This window comes from Tachypleus tridentatus, chromosome 3, assembly GCF_004210375.1.
Source record: "Tachypleus tridentatus isolate NWPU-2018 chromosome 3, ASM421037v1, whole genome shotgun sequence".
NCBI lineage: Eukaryota > Metazoa > Arthropoda > Merostomata > Xiphosura > Limulidae > Tachypleus > Tachypleus tridentatus.
The window spans coordinates 91,287,038-91,310,811 of NC_134827.1; the positions used below are offsets into that span (position 1 = coordinate 91,287,038).

Here is a 23,774-nt window from a genome sequence, read left to right on the forward strand (position 1 = left end):
GAGTCCAAAATAGTAATTATATCTCAAATTTGTTAAGAAATGACAGTTAAGTTAAAAGTCTATACTTGGGGAAAAAAAACAAAACTATGTACTGTTATGCCTCATCTAAAAGAGAAACAAACTACTGATAAGCTAGCTGTCTTACACAACTACGTTACTTTTAGCAAAAGAAATACATGTTGAACAAACTGAAACCTCAAGGTCTGTAAAGTGTAAAAACTAATGATTTGTGAAATGGCCATAAGTATCAATTTCAGTAATTTCTCAACATGTACATGTAATAAAATTAGTTTTTCTCCAATTAGAAGTACATTAATTCCTTCTATTCCTAGATATTTTGAAACATGAACATATTTGTCTAGCACACCAACAGAAAACTGACTGAACAACATACAACTACAATTATCCACAAGTACATTACAGTTCCTATTCTACCATGGTTTATTATTTTTACATAATGCATTTCTTTGTCAAATTAAATCACAAAACCTAGGCAGTATAAATGTTAAGAATACCTAACAGAACAAGTAATATTTTAAATCACAAGCACAATCATAATAAAAGCAAAACTCAAATTCAAGCCTCAGTCTTCTAATTACTTGAAAAATTCTGAAGAACATTCTTATTCATGAAATATATCTTAGTTAAGATTACAGCATCCCTTTGAAACATTTTTTGTGAAGATTCATGTAAAGGAAAAAGATAAACATTCAAACCAACATCTTAAACCTAAATAGTCTTCACTACACATGACATTAACTAAACATCACCATCTGAAACTACTGTTTAAAATGTTTAACACTTAGAAATATAAATGATTAAGAAACTCTGGACATAAAAAAACAAATACCAAGCTAATACTAACATGTTAGCAACTAAGCCTTTGATAGCCAGAACCAGTCAGTCATAATGCAATACAAATCAAGTTTAGAGCTGGGTCATTAAAGTTGGTTATCTATCAGTATCAATTAGTGTACAGTCAGATGAGCAAATATACAATTAAATCAATTATTGACACAAATGTAAATCAACTAATCTTGGTGTTTGCAATTATTATAACTTCTTAAGTAATTGAAACACTGGTACCCTGATTTCTCACTATTAATTCTTTTAATTATTTTTCAGCTTAACTGATTAATGTTACAACTTACAAAAATAATGAACTAAAATTAGAGTTTCAAATTGTGGTTACTATTTCTCATTATTCCAAGTGTCCAAAAACTCAAATATTGCCACTGTGAATACGCTTTTTTGCATTAATTCAAACTTGTTCAGCTTTGGGCCAACTTCATTCAGTAATTATAAATACTGCATTGCCATCAAATGTGTTCACCAATTCAGTGCCCACCTCCACACTTAAGCACTTTTTACATTAGTGTAAATTTACAGTTTCTTGCATTGTGTTATATAGTAAGTTAGGTGTATGTGTAAAACTTGGTGTTAAATAAGCTACAAATATACTTTTTGTACATTCTGTAGGTGGAGGATAGATGGTCACACCCAAATGGAAAACAATGTGCTGTGTCCAGCTACAAACACTACCAGATCTGCCTAAAACCAACATCCAACAGACTGTAGGGTGAAGGATTGCAAATGAGGTGCATCTCCAATCCAAAACCTGGTGGCATTGGGTCCCCTCCCCATCAACTCTGCAATTGGAGGAGGAATGCCAGCCAGAATGCATGAAAGAACTTCACCCCTCTCCACCAAAGGAATTGCATATGTAGGATGGTAGGCAAGTAGAACATCTCAGCCTAAGGAGCAAACTGCAATATAATTGTGACATGGTGGAATGCCTCAACAAAATTCTTTCAGCATCTGAAGTTGTACATATAGTTTGAGGTAAGGACAGTGATATAGACAATTCTATTTGTGACCAGACCCATCTCTTCATCCAACAAACCCATCACAAATTTATATTCAGAATAGTGGGATGGGCTGACCAGTGGATATAGCAATATTATCCAAGGACAAACTCAATTCATCCAACTGTGCCTGGATACAAAAGCCAAAAGGAACAACAGTAGGTTGTTCTAAAAAGCATGGTCCAGTGAGAAAGTAAAACACAACCCCAGGTGGAATGCTGTGGTAAGGAACAAAGTTTTAAAGCATACAATAAAGACACTTGCAAATGGTATAGGTGTAAAGGAGGTTCACGAGACTATGTTACAAGCCCTAGATGGGGAAATGCAGAAAGCTTCCAGTGCAGAGCCAAAGTCTCCAATAAGAACAGGATCCAGCATCTTCAAGGTCAAAGTCCTGGCAGAGCCACAGACCAGTGACCCAGTCTAGATTTGAACGAATAAAAGCAGGATATATCTTTAGCACAGAACATCTATCCACTCCAAGTGCTGGAAGAGAACACAGATAATGTTTCTTGCTTTTGTATATTTGATTATAAGCTGATTTTTACACCACACAGCAAACAGTTGCAAGTCAAAGATAAGCCCCAAATATTTTGTCTCAGAGACCATGGGTAGCACAAATTCACCAACACAGTTCAGGAATGGGGTAAATACCCCCTTGGTGACAAAAGTGCATGCAAATGGTTTTAGAGAAAGAAGTTAAAGCTGTTTGCTGTGGTCCACTTCAGTAAATGATTGATGGCAGTCTATAGATGCTGCTCCATATATCTCATGTTTGACAATTGGCAGGAGACATGAAAATTGTTAAAATAAAGCCCATTTGCAACAGTAAGAGGGAATTATGCAGTAATGGCATTAATCTTTATACTGAAAAGTATGACACTCAAAACACAGCCCTGAGGGACTCCAACTTTCTGAAGAAAAGAATGTGAAAGTGTCAAACCCATACGAACTTGGGATCAAATGCCAATTAAAAATTAATGATAATGGGCAAATGACCATGTAACCCATACAAGTGGAGGTCTTGCAAAATGCCACACCTCCATGTTGTTTCACAAGCCTTCTCAAGGTCAAAGAATATTGATACAAGATGTTTGAGAAAGGCTTCTCTGATTAATGTTTCAAGACTAATCAGGTGGTCCATGGTGGAGCGCTTTCGTCGAAGCCCACACAGGGTGGGTGAGAGGTTGTTTGATTCGAGAAACCAAATAAGATGAGCATTATTAATCATTCTCTCTAATGTCTTACAGTGACAGTTCAATGCAACTGAATCGTAGTTTGAAGGAATCTTGGAATCCTTTCCAGGCATAGAGAAAGGTAGGACAACAGCCTGGCACCATGAATCAGGAAAAACATTCTCCTACCAGATCCAATTAAAAACAATCACTAGAATAGCAAGAGAAGCAAGAGATAGATTGCTCAGCATCTCAGTGTATATCATCAGGTCTGACAAATGTACTGCCAGACCAATGAAGGGCCAGTTTGAGTTTCACCAGTGAAAAGAGGCAATTATAGTGATAGAGACAATAAGCTCAAAAGGAAAGAGGTGATTGCTCTGCCTGAGTCTAGATGGCCAAGAAAATGGAGGATGAAGCAGAAGTGTCACATACCCAGCAAAAGCTTTCACCAAGAGTATTCACGATGCTCCAGGTATCACCTATTTCCTGGCCAGTGAGAGTAAGATTGAGAGGGGGACAGAATTATATTGCCCACTGAACTTTCAAATCTTATCCTATATGACTTTGGAACTGGTGGTAGAAGAGATGCTGGTTGTGAACTTGATGCAAGATTCCTTCTGGCTTTGATGTCTTACCCACAATGCATGTGCATGGTCCTGCTAGAAAGTGATGTGGTTCAAGAGTGTGGGGCCCCTACTAGTACAGTGGTATGTTTCCAGATTTACAATGCTAAAAGCAGGGGTTCAATTCCCCTCGGTGGGCTCAGCAGATAACACTATGTAGCTTTGCAATAAGAAAACACTCAGGAGTGTAGGATAGCTATGAAAAGTATCCCAGGCCCATTTTTGAGCCTTCTATGCCATGGGGCAGTTAGGACTCCACCACGGAAGAGGATATTGTGGAAAACGTGTCAAGGTTTCAAGAGTACATTGCACAGCTGCCTGTATAATACAGTCAGTCACTGCTGCTAAGCAGTTATCTACTGATGGCTTACAGATGACAGGATTAAATTCTGCATGAGCAGTGAAAGAGGGCCAGTTAGCTTGATCCAGCTTCCACCATGGCATGGGGGTTGGGTAGCATCAACCACAGCCAATCTCTATCAAAATTATGATGATACAAAACAGTGATGATACAACCAAAGGAAACAGGAATGGCTACAGCCCCTAAGGATGTGTCAAGTGGCAAAGACAGGGTGGGCACATGCTGATCAACCAACAATGCCACCCCTCCATGCGCCTGTCCATCACACAACCTCTCATTTCTGTATAAAACAATTGCCAAAACGTGACTGTATCAGCAGGTTTCAGAAATATTTCCTGCAAGGAAAGACATAGGATGGTAATAGGCTAGGGTATCGGTGATTTGGTGACATTCAGATTAGAATATAAACTTCAACAGTTCCATTGTATCCAAGAAGCCATTTTTATACATGTGTATGCAAACTGAGTGGAGAGCCCTTTCGTTTCCAACCATATCGTTTTTCTTTATTCAAAGGAGGTTGTCAACCTCAATGTATCCTGCCCTAGGCTGATTGGGCAGGTCTCTGTTGTTGGAAGAGGATTTCAGCAACTGAGGACATGAATGAATGACTGTTTTGTATCTTGGAGCAGAAAAAGAAAGGCTTGTTTTGAATTTTGCACAGTGTAATACTGGAGGGAAGGCAGCCTGTCATCACCACCCACTGACAACTCTTGGGTTACTCTTTTACCGAGAAATAGTGGGATTGACCATCACATTAACACCCCCACAGTTAAAAGAACAAGCATGTTTGGTGTGACAGGGATTTGACAGGATGCACTACAATGCCAAATAAAGACACTATAGCAACACAAGGCTTTCATGAACACTATACCCAAACACTAGCATCAGATACAATGTCCACAACACCCATTGAGAATATCCAACACTGATACTTGGTTGACCCTGGCCCAAGTGGACCAACCAAATGACCCTAGGAATTCAAGGCCAAAGTGGTGTGTTAGGGTTGAATCCCTCAACTGCCAGGATCCTCTTCTCTTCAAGGGTCACCACGCATAGCAAACATGTGGGTAAATGTTTAAATCAGAGGAGCTAAATTGAAAGAACAGGAATCCACACCAAGGAGTTGTGCTAACAGAGTAAAGTACTAACTGAGAAATACTATAAGAGGAGGCAAGATGTACTAAAATTCCAGCTTTTTGCTTAACCATACTGATAGTATAACAAACAATGCAGTATCCACAACTTTCAACACTACAAGCAGGTGTTGAAAAGTGCTGTGTTAAGTCTATCACTATATACAATCTCTCTAAAGAATATTAACTTTCCAAAGTTTGACACGTACCTTAACATGTAAACATCACTATATGGAACATCTAACCCCCATTTAATAACAAAGGTGCAAAAATCTCTAGAGCATGTTATAATGCAATACCTGGCAAACAGTTAAATTTACAAAAGACACAAGCAAAATTATTCCATAAACCTGTAGAAAGAAACATTAAGTACTTAGAGAAGTTTATCTCCCAAACTCCACAAATTACTACAAGTACACTTCAACAAAAAAAACTTAAGATGGAGCACTCACTATTCAAAAATACATAAGTATGCCAAAAATAAATTATCTCCACAAAGTTTGAGCATTGCATCTTTGACATAACTAAATGATAATCTTTTAAAGTGTATAATAAACCCATAAAATATGACAGCTTCATAAGCTGCAACATGAAAAACCAGATACACAAGTCAATTTAATCATAATTCCAAATAATTAGAACATCACATTAACTCCTAATCTACCAGCCCAAATACACTTCCACAAAATAATGATGCATCCATTTAAGATAAGCAACTTGCAAATCTTACAGCTGCATTCAAAAATGAATCATCTTACAGTAATTTGCTTACAGCTAATTATGTGAATATTGCTGCTACACCAACCTCTTAGGAAAAAAAAAAATTCATATTGCTTTTCAATTTCATACAATCAATAAACACAAAGAACAAGTCACCAATTTCCTTAGAGCAACTAGATTGTTTTCTTACAAGATAAGACAACCAAAGGAAAAAAATTATGATCATCCAGTCTTATGTAATACCAGTTATTGCAGTAATTTTATTTTTGTCCTTTCCATTGTTAATGACAGTTTAGTACATTTATCAACTTGTTCATTCATATTTGACTTAGAATGTAGTAGAATAATTTGATGTCTAATCTTCCAGTATTCTTCAGGTTATTTTTCCTGAGCAGTTATTCAGGGTTTGTCCTTCAGTTGCTAAATCTGAAAAATATTTTACACTGTTGGTGCATGATGTGCATCAATTCTGAATGCTTCAAGTTTTAGTTTGTAGCTTTGTATTCAGTATTTCTCTTTTTATATTATACAAACTGTAGCATGGTCTCTCTTCTGACTCAGTACTTTTGGCCCTCTTGTAAATAGAGGTGGTCATGCAGCTGTCTTGTCTTTTGGCTGTGTTGTGATATTCAAAAGGTAAAATAGTGAAAGAATTAAAGAATAATTTGAAAGAGAATCCCTAAATAACTACTAAGGAAAAATAACCTGGAGATTTCTTGAAGGTTTGACATCAAATTTTCTACTATAATCTAAGATTATACATATGAGCAAAGAAGTCAACCTAAAGAAGCAAATTTGTATAGTGAATCAGTCAGTGTTAAAGTATTTAGATTTGTGTTAATGACTGTGCATAATTTTGTACAAGGGTTTTTTTTTTATTTATAGACAATCAAGTATGTTATTTCCTTTTGTATATATTGTTAGAATAGTATAAATGAAGCTTCTAAAAGCATCATAGAAGAAAAACTACCTTCTGTATATGAAACTGGTTTAATTACTTTCACCGGATAAATCAAAAGAACCCACTAATAAAATAACTGAATATATATTAAGGTTTTATAATGTTATATACAAATGAGCTGTCACTGCACTATAGCCTTCATAAGGACTATACTGAAAAATCCTTGCTGAGCATGCTCATGTTCTGGGCAGGAAATCTAATTCTCTGTAAATAATGATATAGTCCTCCAACTAAAACAGACACCACAATTGCAACAATATGCAAAATGGTAAAAACTTGTATTAGGCAATCCCCACACATTTGAATGTTATTTTATATAAAAGCATTTTTTTTTGTTATGTGGTGGCCTACAAAAAGTGTACAAACATTGTATCCCAGACAGAACATTGGGTGCAACTTCGGTATATGTCAGAAGCATAGAAGCCACTTGACTGTCAGAAGACCTTACCTTGTGCTGCTAATATAAATGCATTAACATACTAAATATGGCAGTCAAAAATTACACAGAAGTGTGCAGCACACATTGATTAACTGGGTTCATGTTACCAACCACTCTGATGTCTTTGCTGCACTTTGGTAAACTACTGTTTAGTAATATTCAATCACATCTCAGTTACTATACATTATAATGTATATAAATTACTATTTACAAAGAAGTTTTTAAACATTTCTTAAATCATAGAAGAGTAAATAAGTGTAGCAAACAATTATCTTCTAGTTATGACAACCTTTGTACTCATGTGCTGTAGCTTGCTTCAACCTTTTCAAACTTTGCACATAGTGGATGCAGAAAATTTTTGGTTTTATATATGCATTTGAAATAACCAAAAATCAAACTATCAATACCATACAATTCCACTACAACCATGGTAACTAAGCTGTATTCATTCTGAAAAAAAGAGGTAATTTCAAAAAAAATGAAAAATCAATCTGCTTGAAATCTTGGTTCAAAAGAATAGTGATTTTGTAGCTCTCTGAAATAGCTGAGAAACTAGAGGAACAATGAGCTTTTGACTGGTTATTCATTTATGTATTGAAATGAGAATATATACAGGACTTTTTAAAAATAGAAAGGTGAACAGGACCACTTCAATTCAGTACATATGATCATATCAACAAATAATGTTACAAGGTTCTTATTTTATATTCTAGTTTGTCAATACTGGTAATTTTAGTTCCTAATTTGTATGAAACTAAACTTAGTATTTTGACATTACAAATATCTAACTTAAATTAATGCTACATTCAACATACAATGTGACAAAAATCAATACAGATGTTCTTTTAATATTCAATTTTAAAATTAAGAAATATTATAAAATTTGAATTTAATCTGCAACTTGATACCCAACTAATTGACAAACTCATAAAATAGTTAAAATTTTGAATGCGAGTCAACAAATGCAATGGCATGGCCTTTGACCTGTGACTCATTGGAATAGTTTTTTTTATCTATCTTAGGACAGTTCACTATACTTTGTAGCATTTCTGCTCCTCACAATGATCTTAGCTTTTTATGATGCCTTGTTGAATATTGGAAGAATTCAGCTCTTTCAAAATCTGCCTTTTAAAAATTAGCTAGATATTTAAAAAATCTCAAAGAACTCAGTGGTTTGGCATTCTTTGATTCAGCTATATCCACAGAGAAAAAAAGAAATGACAAAGGTACTAAATGATAAGGAAAATTTGGATATATCTCCAAAGTGCATCCAAGTAGTCTTATGTCAATTTAAAGTTTAATCATAAAAAAACAGATTTCAATTTGCTTTGAAATTCCATTTAAATTTCTGAATTAAAATCCCCAGTCATGGGAATTGAAAGAAAATTGCAAGAATGCACTTGGCATTTTAACACTTGAATGTAGCAAATAAGGTACTAAAAGTATTTGGTCCTTAAAGAAGTACCATGCAATCATAATAAAGAGCAGAAACAATTCCTCTTTTAAGATGTGCAGGAGCCTGAAAAAATGCTTTCTGAACAGCAAAAGGAAATAAAAATGCAAAAACAACTAACCACACCAAAATAACAAAAGTCAATTATGTAATTATAATATTGTTTATGTAACGTATTTTGGATAAGTCATTCATAAGAGAAAAAGGATCAAATATGCATTTAATACCAGGCCACTGCAACCTGAAACTTCAACCTCATTGACTAACCTATAAATAGGTCCAGAACAGAAGTTTGATATTTTATATTTTACTATATATTGAAACAAAAGTACAGGGTGAGAGCTTTAGAATTCTAACTTGATATTTTATGTGTAAAATCAGAACAACCCTACCCTAACAAGTACTAAACTTGTTTGTTTCTTTAGAATCAAACAAAGCTACACAATGGGCTATCTAATGTTATACCCACAAGTATCAAAACCCAGTTTTTAGCCATGTGAATCTGCAGACAAACCACTGTGCCTTTGGGAAGAATATTAAACTTTTATCTGGAATAATAATATTACAAAAAACATGAAGTGATACTGTATTCTAATGGTCAAAAATACAGGTTGGTATTTGTGAATTCAAATCAGTTCATGTACGCAAGGAACCAATTCAATCCAATTTCTTTCCTACTGCTCCAGGCCTGTTTACATAAACAGATTGCAATGGAAAGATTATATCTACATCAAAAGACACTGCTGGCCATTACTGTGGAAATGACAACAGGATGCAACAAATGTTGGAAAGTCTGTTGAAAGATACTTTGCAATGTCATTTAACAAAGTTTAGTATTTTATTGGATAATCAACATGGTTTCACAAAGGAAAAATCTTCCCTTACAAATGTTTTGATATTCATTGAAAAGGTTGTTACTTATGTAGATGGCATAGATTTGGTGTATCTGGATTTTCAGAAAGCATCTGACAAGATGCCACATAAAAGGCTAGTAACAAAATATGTGAGGGAAGAGGGGGAAGTTAAAAAGATGGATAGAAGAGTGGTTGGATGGAAGAAAACAGATCGTTGTTCCAACAGAGTTCACACAAACTGGACTGATGTCACGAGGAGGATACCTCAGTGCTCAGTCTTAAGATTTTTGCTCTTTGATTTATATGAATGACAAATGAAGGAATAATCAATAAATTATTTAAAGTTGCTGACAAAGGTCTTTGTTGTTACTAGCTGAAAAGAAGATGATTCTGATTTACAAAAGGGTTTAGATCATTTAGCAAATTAGCCAAACATACAGCAGATAGGTTTTAATTACAATAAATGCAAGAATGTGGGTTAATTTAAATTGCTGGTATAACTTGTATGAGAATATCCTTAATGTTATGAAAGAAAGGGATCTTGGTGTAATAGTCCATCAGTCTCTAAAGCCATCCAAGCAGTGTGCTCTTGTTAGCAGTCTTGTAACTTTAATTTTAGGTTGTAAAATTTTGAATACAAGTCTAAAGAGGTTATACTTTCATTCTATAGATCACTGGTTAACCCACACTTAGAAGACTGTTTTCAATTTTGAGCTCCTTACCTTAGGAAGGACACTGAATTGTTGAACATGGTTCAGAGAAGGGTTATCAATGTCCAGGATGGAGGGGTTGTCATGTGAGGAAAGGCTGAAATCTCTCAAATTGTTGCTCTTAAAAAATTAGAAAGGAATGTGATTCTGAGGTGTTTAAGATTGTAAAGGGAATAAGTAGTTCTGATGCATCATCGTTTTTCCACATTTAACAGAGCAAATAGTAAGACTGAGATAATCAAATTCTGGCAGGGAAGGAGTCATCTTCAGCTAAGAATCATTTTTCTAAAACGATGTTTAGCCTTTGGAAAAGGTTTCCTTCAGATATAGGTAATAAGTTTAAATGAGTGTAAAATAAAACTTGATATGTATGGTTAATGACTTAAGATTTTTTTAAATTTGGAAGTTAAGTTAAGGTGTGGAACAGCCAAGATGGATCATACATCCCATATTGTTCCAGAATGCTATTTTATATTTAATGCAATTGTTCAATTACCCTTTGAATCATGCCTAACTAATAGCCCTACCATGCAAGTTATAAATCACTCAAATGTATAGGTCATACCAATGTATTGAATGATGTAATATACAAGATACTCATGAAAAATGTTTTTACATTACATTTCCTCATATAGCCTAGCAAGTTTCAAAATTCTATTTTAGTTACCTTTTTTAACCATAAATAAAATATACACATGAAAGAAATATAGTGCTTTCCCTTAATGTCTTTTTTGCTGTTGTTTGCTGCTGATGTTTAAATTACTTCCTACTTATGGTACAGATATACAAAATTATTTTAAGTAATAAACCTATGAATGCCAAATAATACCTCACAAAGCAAACTGTCTTATAATTATTTAATTTGCTTTAACTAGAACAAGAAGAGCAAGTTAATTCCCTTTACTGCTCAATCTGAGATAAACTATTAAACTGGAGTTGAAAGTGACAATAGTTGGTTAGAATGAGTTAACTGTCCTGTACACATGAAAGTTGAACCCCTGCAAACAAAGTACACATCATAAAATATCTCATATGCAATGCAAGCACAAGTACTTTGCCTCAAACTTTGTGCTGTAGAAAAACTAAAATGTATACAACTTGCACACAGCTGCCCATAATCAACTTCTAACAGGTTTCATCACAAATAATAAATTATACAAAAATAAAGTGATGTGAAAGTACCACATAATTAAACATTCCACTTGAGGCAAGTCAAAACCTTTCAGTTACATTCAAAACTTAACAGAATAAACTTGGTATCAGAGTGTGGATAAATCAGTTTAGTATAATTTAAATCCTTAATTTTAGAAAGAAATATTTTCAAAAAATTCTCAATATTGCCTAGTATGAAAATTGACATTTATCAGTTTCCCCTCTTTTTTTACCACCACTCCAAAGAGTGTGAAATTTAATGTAAACTGCTCATAATGTTTACATTGTTCAACCAAAGCATAATTTAGTTTTCAATCTGTAGTTACAGAGCAATAAAATACAAAATCAGGTTGGTTGGTTGATTTGGTGTTTTATGAAACAACACAACTTGGCTATCTGCACCACACATCCACTGTTAATTTATAAGGAAATTAAGGTAAAACAAAACAAAGTTCAAAAAACAAATAGCATTAAAACCAATTTTTACATCTAGTCTACAGAAGTAAGAGAAAAACTACAGTAGAATGATTGTAATTATAACTTGTCAGGAAGACTAACAGGTAAGTTCAAAAACCACCATCAGTCACCTGTAGTTGGCTTTTTCAGTCCTGGTTCCAAGTTATTTGATGTTATGGCCATTTTCAGAAAGTAAAGTTTTAAGTTATAAAAGACTTGTAGCAAAATTTGAATTATAATTGTCCAGGATGACTAACAGGTAGTTCAAACAGCAGCATTAGTCACCTGAGTTAGCCTTTTCAGTCATGGTTGAGTTATTTGACACTATGGCCATTTCCTAATTACAAACTGAGCTAGATGGAATGATTCTTAAAAGGGAATCACATCAGAAAAAAGGTCTATTGTATAAATTAAAAACTTAAATAGCATCAAAAACTAAAAACATTTCCAACATGGACAGTTGTCACCATCACTAATGACACTAATGTTATGGATAAACCTTGGGACAGAACATGTCTAAAATGGTGCCGTCGTTGAGTCATAACGACTGCAAGACAGTAAAATGTAGCTTATTGTGATGAGTGTTACATAGACAACAGATTAGTGCATCAGTCCCAGATAAAAGAAAACGATGAGTTAAAAAACTGACCAATGCATAGTCTAGTTAGAACAACTTCCTCTTTCTGATCCTTACATTAGCAAGATGGCCAAAGTCCAATGGAAGGTTTTATTTGAAAAAGCTTGTTTTCACATTGCTTACTCCAAGTTGACTGCCAACTGACATGGAGCCAAGCCTTGAATACAGGACCATAGTCCATGTATGGAACAGGCACAGCAGTGATAGTGCCAGAACAAATAGATTTAGCTGCAGTGTAGGTGAGCTCATATCCCATGAATACCAAATGGTGATAGAAGATATGCCATTTGTGAAGTTAATCCAAGATTCCTTCTGGCTTTGACATCTTACCCAGCCAGCATGTGATGAGCCTGCTGGAAAGCAATGCACTTTGAGAGTGTGGGATACCTTAGAAAAGTATCCCAGGCCCCATTTTTAAACCTTCAGTGCCACGTGGCAGGCAGAATTCCACCACAGATGAGAATATCATAGAAAATGTGTCGAGGTTTTAGGAATACACTGAGCAGCTGCCTGTATAATACAATCAGTCACTGCTGCTACACAGTCATCTATTGATGGCTTACAGATGATGGCAAGATAAAGTTCTGCAAAAGCAGTAAAAGAGCTAGTTTGCTTGATCCAGCTTCCATCAGGGCATGCAGGTCAAATGGCATCAACCACAGCCAGTCTAAAAATTATAGGAAAATTATCAGTGCCTCGTGGGTTATTGTCGACCCTCCATGAAAAGTGGGAGAATAGTGTAGGGGAGCTAATTGAGAGATCAATAACAATAAAGAACTAAGCGCACAAAAATAAGTATAATAAGACATACAGGATGGTAGAAAGCAATCAGCATTTTGATGTTATCCAGATCAGAACATAAACCTCAACATTTCCATTGTATCAAGGTGGCCATTTTTAGTTATGTAAGGCAAATTGGGTGGAGAACCCTTCTGTTTACAACCACATCTTTTTTCTTTACAGTCTTCATTCGAGGTCATCAACGTCCATGGATCCCGCTCTGAGTCAATTGAGTCACCAGAACAAAGCTTCTTTACTGACTTTGGAGAGCCAGCAAGTCCCTCTAGTCCCTTCTGAATGAAAAAGGGAGACATCTGCCCTAAAGGTTTGTCTGAAAGAGAATGTAGTATAAGAAAATTAGGTACAACAGGTGTTGCAGGTATTGAAGATTGCTGCTCAGAATCTTGGAAGAACATGGAGAAATTTATTATTTCCACCTTTTCTTATGGTGCTTATGAAGTTGGTCAAATCAACTGACCACATGCAGAGTTAAGGTAGGGAATACAGCAAGTTTTCTTTTAAAAAAATTGAAATTTTGGTGGTTTTAGAGGTTATGCAAATGAAATTCAAAAATTAGTTACACTACACATTTCCCTTTATGAGTGCAAAGTTGTAAATAAAGTGTTTTAATTGACACCTAAGTACCCCTTTTTTTTTTCTTTTAAGTTCTGTGGAACACTTCAAAACTTCATTGAGACTCTTAGGGAGAAAAATAAGTAAAGATTCCAGGATCCTAGCAAGAACCATGTCTTTACTTGAAACAGTGTACCATTACACATCATTTTATAGTTTAAATATTTGCCTTGCTGTTCATTATATATAATGCAGTATCAAAACAATCAGTAGGAACTACTGGCAACATGTGAAGGAGAAAGTGACAGGTGGATGTGGCAAATGGGTCCGATTTTCTAGTTTATGACTCCATAAATAAATGCAACTGAAGGATATAAAAATTACACTTTGCCTTAGTAATATCCGTGTTACAAGTGATTCTGTACTTCAGAAAGGAATTATAACCAAATTATATAAAAAGATCTAGAAAATGAATGTCAATTATGATACTAGGGAAGACAGGATTTTTTAAATTCTTCCTTAAGTTAAGAAACTTAAAGCTTGTATATAGTAGAAAAAATGCAAATAAACATTTTGATACAAAAATTGGTATGCATTGATAATTAAACAGTTTAAGTAAATTTGAATGTTATTGCCAATACAGAGCAACATGTGCAATTTGATCCTCCCATATACCTAGGGCTATAACTACATTGTAACTATTTTGTTTAAATGTACATTTTATTTATTCCCTACCAGGTGAAATTTTGATTTAATTGCACATTATTGCATGTAGAGTTCTACAAGAATGAAATAAAGTTACTATACTCCTTGACCAAGGCACTTGTATAACTTAGTTTAAATGTTCAATTGAACAGTCAAGGTGTTGAACAAACATGTTTTCATTAGTCTACTGTTATTCTAAAAGTTATATTTATTGCAGTTTTCAAATAATTCATGGTCAAGTCTTTTCATTCTATTTGTCTTCATTTCTATTCCTTTTACTGAGATCACACCTGTCCCAAAAGAGGATGTGGGTTGGGAGATACCTGTAATGCTTTAAATTCCTCAAATATGTAAAAATAGTGTCCTTAAAAAGATCAGGTAGTATCTCAACATTATGGCCTCCCTTATGTTTCAGTGGAATAACCAGACAGTAGAGTTAATTCCTCTGTGTAAACCTAATATTTCCATTGAACCTAAACAATCAGGTAGGTGATCTCAGCCTGATGTATTACAGAGAATAGCTGTAACCCAGTATAAATAACAGTTCATCAAAAGCAAATACATAGCTTGTGTTTGTGGCCTGTTTTAGTAGTATTCAGTCTCTTAATTCTCAAACTGATTGTAATTATCTTGTTGAATCTCCTATTGTGCTGTATGCCAAGATCATTACACTGTGGGAAATTAGTTTGAACTGTATATCACAGTAGAATTAAGAATTTAAACTGTACACATTCATGAATGTAAGGATACTGAGTAAGGTAATTATGCTATATAGTTTTCTATGAAGAGATAATGAACATGAGAGCATAGATAGTTATATAACTAGTTTGAATTGAAATTATAAAACCATCCTAAAACAAATAAATAAATGTACATTTTTTTTTTTTATTAGACATTATCAAAGCCCACATATAATATTAACATCTCGGTAAAGAAATTTTTGATCAAAAGTGCCTCAGTTTTCACTTTGCCAAGAAACCTGACATTTTCTAATTCTTCTACATTCTCTTATGTTCTTTAATCCACAACTTGCAACATTTGTAATTATGTAAATAATTCATCTCAATTTGTGTATAACATGTATAACACAAACATACTCTACCTAGCATGCACAGATCACATCCCTATTTTCTAACAAAGCTACAAATAGATTAAAATTCTGCTAGTTACTCAGAGTTTAACAACCTGAAGCAAACAATCAACAAATTCAAGCCAAAAAAGAAAACATTTATCACATTCTTGTATTGAACAAAACTATTTGTCATGACAATATCAATAAGAGATAAATTTGTTCTGAGATGTGATAAGACAATAGCAGCCTCAATGATAGGTGTCAAAGTTGTATCTTGCTAGTTCAAGAAAGTGGAAGGTAGATTTTAAATTGTGGCATTTCAATATCTATAATTTGAGATCCTAACTGGTTGGCCTCTAACAGCATTAAAAAAGATAGAGAATTCTAAAACTAATAAAATCAAAATGGAGCTGCATCTTGTGTTATAAAAGTCAAGATTAAGAACATATTTAAACAGTTCCTTTTGAAGTTAAAAAATTCAAACTTAGAAAATATAAAATTTTGAATTATACAATATTTCGTTATCATACATAGATAACATTAAATTAACTTTTGAATGTTGCTAAAAAATGACATGCGAACTTTGACCTCTAAAGTGCAGAGTTAGTTGGCATTTATTGACAAAGCAACTGGTCTATCTGCAAACTGGTAAAGTAAAAGTAAAGTCTTTGTAAAATGTAGAAAATTAATCAAAGCAAAAACTAAAGACACTTCAAACAGCAAGTAATAAACTTAAGTTGAAAAGGTCAATGTCCCTTACAAATATAAAAATACAAGTAAGGTGGACAGTGTCACCACTGTTAATGACACTGTCCAGAATCAAGAGTGAACCCTTGGAAAAACATGGCTAAAATGGTGATGTCATAATGACTGCATAACAATAAAACACGGACTATTATGATTTGAGTGCCACAAAGGCCACACATTGGTGCAGTCTCAAATAAAAGAAAAAAAACAAGCTAAAAACTTGACCAGTGCATAGACTTGCCAGCACAAATTCCTCCATCTGAACCTTATGGAAACAAAGACCAACAAAAGGTTTGATATGAAACAGCTTGTTATCACATTGCTCACTTCAAATCAACTTCCAACTCGTAAAAAGACAAGCCTTTCATACAGGACCATAATCCGTATATGGAACAAGCATGGCAGTGATAGCATCAAAACAAATGGACCTAGCTGAGGTATCAGTGAGCTCTATCCCACAATTACCAACATGGACTGGTAGCCAGAAAACCTGGATAGAAACAGAAGATAAGGATAAATGAATCAGTTCTGAATATTGATAACAGGGTGAGAACAAATAAAGAAATTCCAGAGGCAGTAAAGAGCTAAAAGAGTTGGTATAAATAGTGCAATTAGTGTACTGCACAGCTTCCATGTGATCCAGGGCAAGAGAAATGGTACACAACTCAGCAGTGAACAAAGAAACTGTAAAGGGGATTCCTGTGCACAACCACCAAACCAAAACAAACCATGTGGGCTCTGCCAAAGTTACCTGATTCTGAACCATTTGTATAAATGGGAATGGAAGGATGGTTCAAAAGATGTTAAGCAAAGAAATGTTGCTTCCAATCAGGTGTATGCCTTCCTTGAGTGATTCAAAGAAAGGTCACAGATGGGGATGGTAATAAGCCACGGTGGGATGGGCTAACCAGTAGAAACAGCAACATTATCCAAAGACGAAACCAATTCAGCCAGCTGCATCTGAACACGAAGGCCAAAAAGGAAGAATGGCAGACTATTCTGAAAAATTATAGCCCAATGAGGAAGGAACATAACCCTAAGTGTGATACTGTAGTAAAGATCAAATTTTGAAGAATACACAAAAGAAAGTTGCAAGAGGCAGAGATGAAAAGGAGGTTTGCAGGATTCAGTGTACAAATTCTGGAATGGAGAAGTGCAAACAGTCCCTGTGCAGAGATGAAGGCCAAGGTCCTGGCAGAACCAGATACCCATAGTTCAGTTTGGATCAATTGTGGGCATGATAAATGTTTAGCATAGAACATTAATTCTCTCCCAAAGAAGTGGAAAAGAGGACAGAGGATGTTCAACACCCTTGTACACTTGACATCTTACTGCTTGATGCATGGAATGAAGGTCAGCTTACAGTCAAAGATAAGCCCCATGAACTTCACATCAGGGACTACAGGAAAAAAAGCACCACCAAGATGAAGCAAGGGATCAGGATGTATGTCCCATTTACAGTAAAAGTACAGGGGAACAGTTTTAGAGAAAGAAAGGTAAAAACTATTTGTTGTAGTCCACTTCAAACATTTGAGGACAGTCTAAAGTTACTTGCTGCTCAATAAACCTCATGCTTGACAACTGACCCAATATGTGGAAGTTGTCAACATAGAGCTCGTTTGAAGTGGAAGAAAGTTGTGCAGTGATATATTTATCTCCACACTGAAAAGTGTGACACTCAAGTTTCCTTATAAAAGAAGAGGAAACTATCAAGCCCACACTGACTTGGAATTACTGGTCCATTAGATGTTTTGATAAAACTAGGTAAATAGCCACAGGTAAATATTGACAGGTTTCAGAAATATTTCCTCTAAGGAAAAACAATGATAGAAATCAATTAAGGCCTCAGTGTCATCCAGATTAGAATAAAAACCTCAGTAGTTTCACTGTATCGATGTAGCCATTTTTATTAAACAGAGAAGAACTAAGTGGAGAACCTTTTGGTTTATGACCACGTTTTTCTTTATTAGAGTCTTAAAGTCTTTTGACCTCCATGAATTTTGCTCTGGATCAAGTGAGCAGATCTATCAGTAGATGTAGATTCCAGCAACTGAGGGCAAGAATGAATTGTTTGACATCTGGGAGCTGAAGAAAATAGATCCAAGCATCCACCAGAAGCCAGGCTTGAAGGAAGACCTGAGCAGTCATTGGAAGAAATGATGGAGCCAGACAAGAACAGACATGCACTTGACATGTTTATCCCAAAAGAACAAAAGAATGTACACAGTTTGAAAATGATTCTGTTGGAAGCACAGAAAGAACTACTTGCATTTCCACTGAAGCAATGGAAGGTAGTGCAGTAATAACTTCTGAGCCTCAGGATAAAAAAATGCTGTGAACCATTTTTAAAAGCTGTACCTCCTCCTCCTCCACCTAGGGAAAGAATGAAAGTAAGAGGTGAGAGCCACTGACTCTGGAAACATCTGAGAGGGTTGAAAATATATGGCCTTACCTTACAGTTCAGGTGAACTGCCCTGACAGCAGCTGATGGATGTGGTGACGTAAGCATCAAAATTAAGACACTGGTAGGTAGCATAATTCTATCCATGTGAGTGGAGATATGTCTCATTGCAGAAACTCCTTGGGTGGAGAAAGCATGGATATTAGACTCAAGAATGTTCTTCAAATCCCTCCCAACAATAGCTCCTCATGAGGAACTCAAAGTAGTATGGGGAATAACCTCAGTAAGTATATCCCCAGTGACCTTCAAATGCAAGAGTTCATTGTGTTTTGGGGTGGATGTTTCCAACAAGACATCCCTATAATGTAGCTTCTTGACAGACTTATGAGCCAGCAAGCACCTTCAGAATAAAAAAATGGGAGACATTTGCCCTAGAGATTTGTTTGAAAAAATTAATTTTAACTTTTCTTCTTTACTTTGGAGAGTAATCACCTTCCCACAACTTCCTGCAGGCAATGAAGGGTGATACAGATATGGAACATTGTTGGCTTGATTACCCACATCTCATTCTCCTAATTTCTTTATTTCATTTCACTATTTAATTAATCTTTATGGGAAACTGGTGAATGGATGTTAAGACTTATAAATAGTGTATCACCACAACAATGTGAATCTTATTTCTGCAGTCACTTCCAAAATCTAGGGTACAATTTATATCCCACCTGTACCCTAAGAATACTTTCAAATGGTGCAGCATTTAAGTTTTTTTAGTTTTGTTTCAGCTTGTTTTTGTTTATAACAATAGCATTAGTCAAAGGTTTAGATTTGCTGTTTTTAATGCAATCCTTCATTTTCACATGGATATAGATATATGCTTCACAGTAATATATTAACATGAAATTCAGAAACTGAACTATGCCAACAAAAAACAAATACTAAGAATGTTCACTTCAATTTTTCATGCTTTGTGCACACATTTCAAACACATAGGAGAGAATGTCGTATGTCCATTAACTGAGTTATAATGGTACAATAGGTGGTTATAATGTCAAGTTTACCACTTCATCAGAGAAGCAAGCACCAAAATGAAACAAGTGCTGCAATGTACGCCACCTAGGTATAATCTCTAAGCAGGTAACAGAGGTTCTACAGATTGATGTATTTGTAAACGATAAAATTTTGTTAGGGCTGCAAGATACCTAAAACATGACCCTCTGTGCATGTCTAAATTTCAATAAAATGACAGTGATGTACAATCAAGAATTAAGTTAAATTCACCCAATGTTGTAAATAGCATTCATAATCAAGAATGTAAGTATTTTAAGTTACTTATTAAAAGAACATATACTGGTCAGTCCATGCATTTTTAAGAAGCATGTCACATTTCTTAAAGGGGAGCATAATACCCTGATTAACAGCAACATTTTCATTTAAAATGCATTTACAAGCTCTGTCACAATATGTAAACAGATTCATAGGATCTCCTGGAAACAAGTTTGTAATTTGTCGGATGGAATTACCAAACATTTTATGAATTTTGGTCAGATATTTCTAGAAAAGACATTTGTGGCAAAAATACAATGCTTTAATCAGGACCAGGCAGCTTATGTTATTGGATGCAACCAAATACTGGTATCTGTGTCTAATTAGTTGTTTTATGTGCATGTAAATATAGCACACAACTTGTGTAACCAACTATTTACTTAATACATGCATGTAAATACAAATCACTTGTTTTTTTTAATTATTTTTCTTATTCAAGCAACAGATCAAACTCATAAAATAAACATACCTGACAGGTAACTATCTGTTGGAATGTAGGCTTCCATAATACTTTGTGGTTGTACAGACTGAACAGGTGTACTGGAACCATTCATGGTAGCTACAGATGAGTTCTTGGTTCAAAACTGACTAGGCATTTGATAGAGTTTCTCACAGAAGGCTTTCTAAATCATTTTTGGCTAGGCAACACTGTTCAAAAGTCCATATTATTTAGTAATGCAAAAATAACTTATTACAAGCCCTGACAAACCCATGAAAATTCCTAATGACTAACAAACTGAAAAATATTATAGGAAGCAGAAAATTCTGACAACAAATACCACCAATAAAACGTGTTGCAACTTTTTGGAGATTTTTTTCAGATTTTATCCTCACTACATCTAGTAATCTAACAATTACATTTTTCAAATACCTATGTAAAATTTAAACAACCTCTTGAACTCTTATAAGCTAACATATAAAAACAATTCTGAAATTGTTTAGCACTGTTGCTAAACAGTGACTCAGCAATAACATTTTAATCATCAACTTATCAATCTTCTAACTTATTTTTCTTTAATCTATTTACATAGCTTGAATGCAAAAGTACTTTAGTAAGGCAAATAAAGATGCACATGATTAAGTCATATTTACATAATTAAAGGTAAAATAAATTCATCCATCATTTTGAGGTTGCATGAATCAAAATATTCCTTACTATTCAGTGGCAGCACCAGGATATGAAGTATAGATGGTAAATAATAATAATGTAAATACCAAGGTACATTTCAGAAAGGTGTGTTATTTTGAACTATGTTTTCAATGCAGTTTTCATTAGAAACTCATACTCTGATTAATTATTTCTAATTTGTAATAATGAATTATCTGTTTATGTAAATATGCGTATACGTAAAAGAGGAAGCTCACCTAAATCACCCAAGGTAGTACATAAAGAAAATCAAGATTAGCTTTGATTGAACATTTAATATACCATTAAGAGTAAAGCTACAAATCAAAAGAAACGTAGCATAAAGACAGTTTACATAGCAGAAACGAATTATCCCATGTGAAATTAATGCACTATCAGGTCACTATCAGGCTAACTATCTTTCATCATGTTATGTTTATAGTCAATATTACTTCAAAACAATACACCTGTTCTGGTGATTGGCAGCAAATGTGTCTAACAGTATCAATATTGAGTTGTTTTGCCCTCCTGGAGTTTACTGATATGACAGCAAGGTTGCTGGTGCAAAATGATCTCACAGAGGACAATACCAGCTAAATGCTTCATAGTTTTGACCTATACAAAGCACTACTGCTAATAGAATTCAATTTTATTTCTAAAAAAATCTTAGCATTTGCCAAAATCCTTCTCAATAAAATAAACTGAGTGAAGAGACTACCCATCTATAATTCAGAAAATGAGCCTCTTACACTAACAACCTACTTAATTACAAGATACAAAAATTACAAATCATTATGCAAGCATGAAATATCAAACTTTCATTGTGAAACTCAGAGGCAAGGAATCATACATTCAATTCTAGCCATAACAATCCTATCAGGTGTGAAACGAACTTTTATAATGAGAAGGTTAACACTCCTACAAAAAGTGGGGCCTAATAGGCCCCAGAGCAACTTGAAAGGTTATTAATATTAGGCTAATAATTTTGTATTTAAATGAAATTGCCATTTAAATCCATTAATGAATGGATTAACGAGATTCCCACTGTCCCTATCTACTATCTAGCGAAACCACAGCCAGGGGAACAGGCTTGGAGAAATCAGGACTAGAAACGTCTTTTCGTAGGAGTGTTAATAATACAGACAGAAGATACATAACACACCAAGTCATTTCTGAAAAAATTCTATGTCGGTTTTTCAAACATAAGCCATTTGCAAAGCAAAAAACTGAATTTAAAATTACAGTAGGCTCTAAGTGTTTGTTGTTTTTTAAGTGGAAAATTGTACATTTTCTATAAAATTGTGAAATATGTTGACATCAACCTTCAAACAAATGACCAGAACAATCATATGGTAGTGCACACGTTTCATACCAGCATAGGTCATGTTACATGGATAAAGCAAGAAAGATAAAGAAGCCAAATATGATGAAAGAGCATGAATTAGTTGTGAAATTTACATAGATCCCACCCCTCAAACCTTAATGGAAGGTCACAACAGCATAAAAAAACGTCTACAAAATAAAAGACAGCTTGCAATAAGTAAATATAGCCCACTCCACATGTTGAGAAAAATTGGAATATTCCATACAAAGAGCATTCTTCAAATAAGGCACTGATATCTGAAAATTGCCCTAATTTAAGACATCACAACCCAACAGTCAGTGACACTAAAAATGTTGTGCACCCCATTTACTGCGGGGGTTTGTCATTTGCAATGAAAATGTCAAAAAAAACCACATGCAAGTGTGTGTGTGCTCACTTATTCACACGTGTGCACGCACACCTGTTTATACAGAAATGTGTCATTAATCCAACCAGAGTTAGGTGCTACCACTACCATCATAACAATGTGCAAAAGCTGAAGTGCTTATAACTGACTTTTTATGTGAAGCATTTGAGGCATCTGACTGAATTATTAAATGCTTAAAGTTTGAATTTCTACATATCATATGTATACGAAAGATAAAGAAATAGCACAAATGGCAAGTGCATAATGAAAGCTTCATGAACAATTATCCAAATAAGAACATGAAAAATGCTAAGCATATTTACAAGTTAATGAAATACATTCCAAGGGATAATATTAAGAAACAGAAACCAACAGCTTGTCTTATATTGAACAAACATTTCTGGCAAAGGCACAAATGTTTACGATAGGAAACAAATTAAGAGATATTCATTCTATAAAAACGAGTAGCAAAACCAACTGCAAGCAAAAATTGAAGAAACACTTGAAAAGACTGGCAATGATAACATATTAACCAATCACAAATTAGTCTTGCTTTGGGTTAGTAGAAAACCATTAGACCTATAATGACTCTTGCAAACTCATTACATTTGAAATTTTGATGGGTATGCAAAAATGAGTATAAAACATTCATGGTCCACTGAGTAGTTCAGGTGCTGAATCAGATTCAGATTGAATCCACACAACTCTAGTCCTTGACTAAAGATAGCTGTACTTCAAAGATTAGAAATATTTTCCATAAACACTGAATATCTGC

General features: G+C 34.5%; 1 protein-coding gene across 13 annotated transcripts in view; it reads right to left on the reverse strand.

The window, feature by feature from the left end:
- Positions 1 to 23,774, reverse strand: part of LOC143247458 (uncharacterized) — a 136,110-nt gene that overhangs the window by 105,406 nt on the left and 6,930 nt on the right. For 11 of the 13 annotated variants that reach the window (XM_076495608.1, XM_076495606.1, XM_076495602.1 and 8 more), the window contains exon 2: positions 20,613 to 20,791. The exons of 1 other annotated variant lie outside the window; for it this stretch is intronic. In XM_076495608.1, coding sequence (XP_076351723.1) covers positions 20,613 to 20,697 — 85 coding nt within the window. In that variant the 5' untranslated portion in view covers positions 20,698 to 20,791. Of the gene's footprint in view, positions 1 to 20,612; positions 20,792 to 23,774 lie in introns of those variants that run through there. One more of the 13 variants, XM_076495607.1, reaches the window with a different exon arrangement.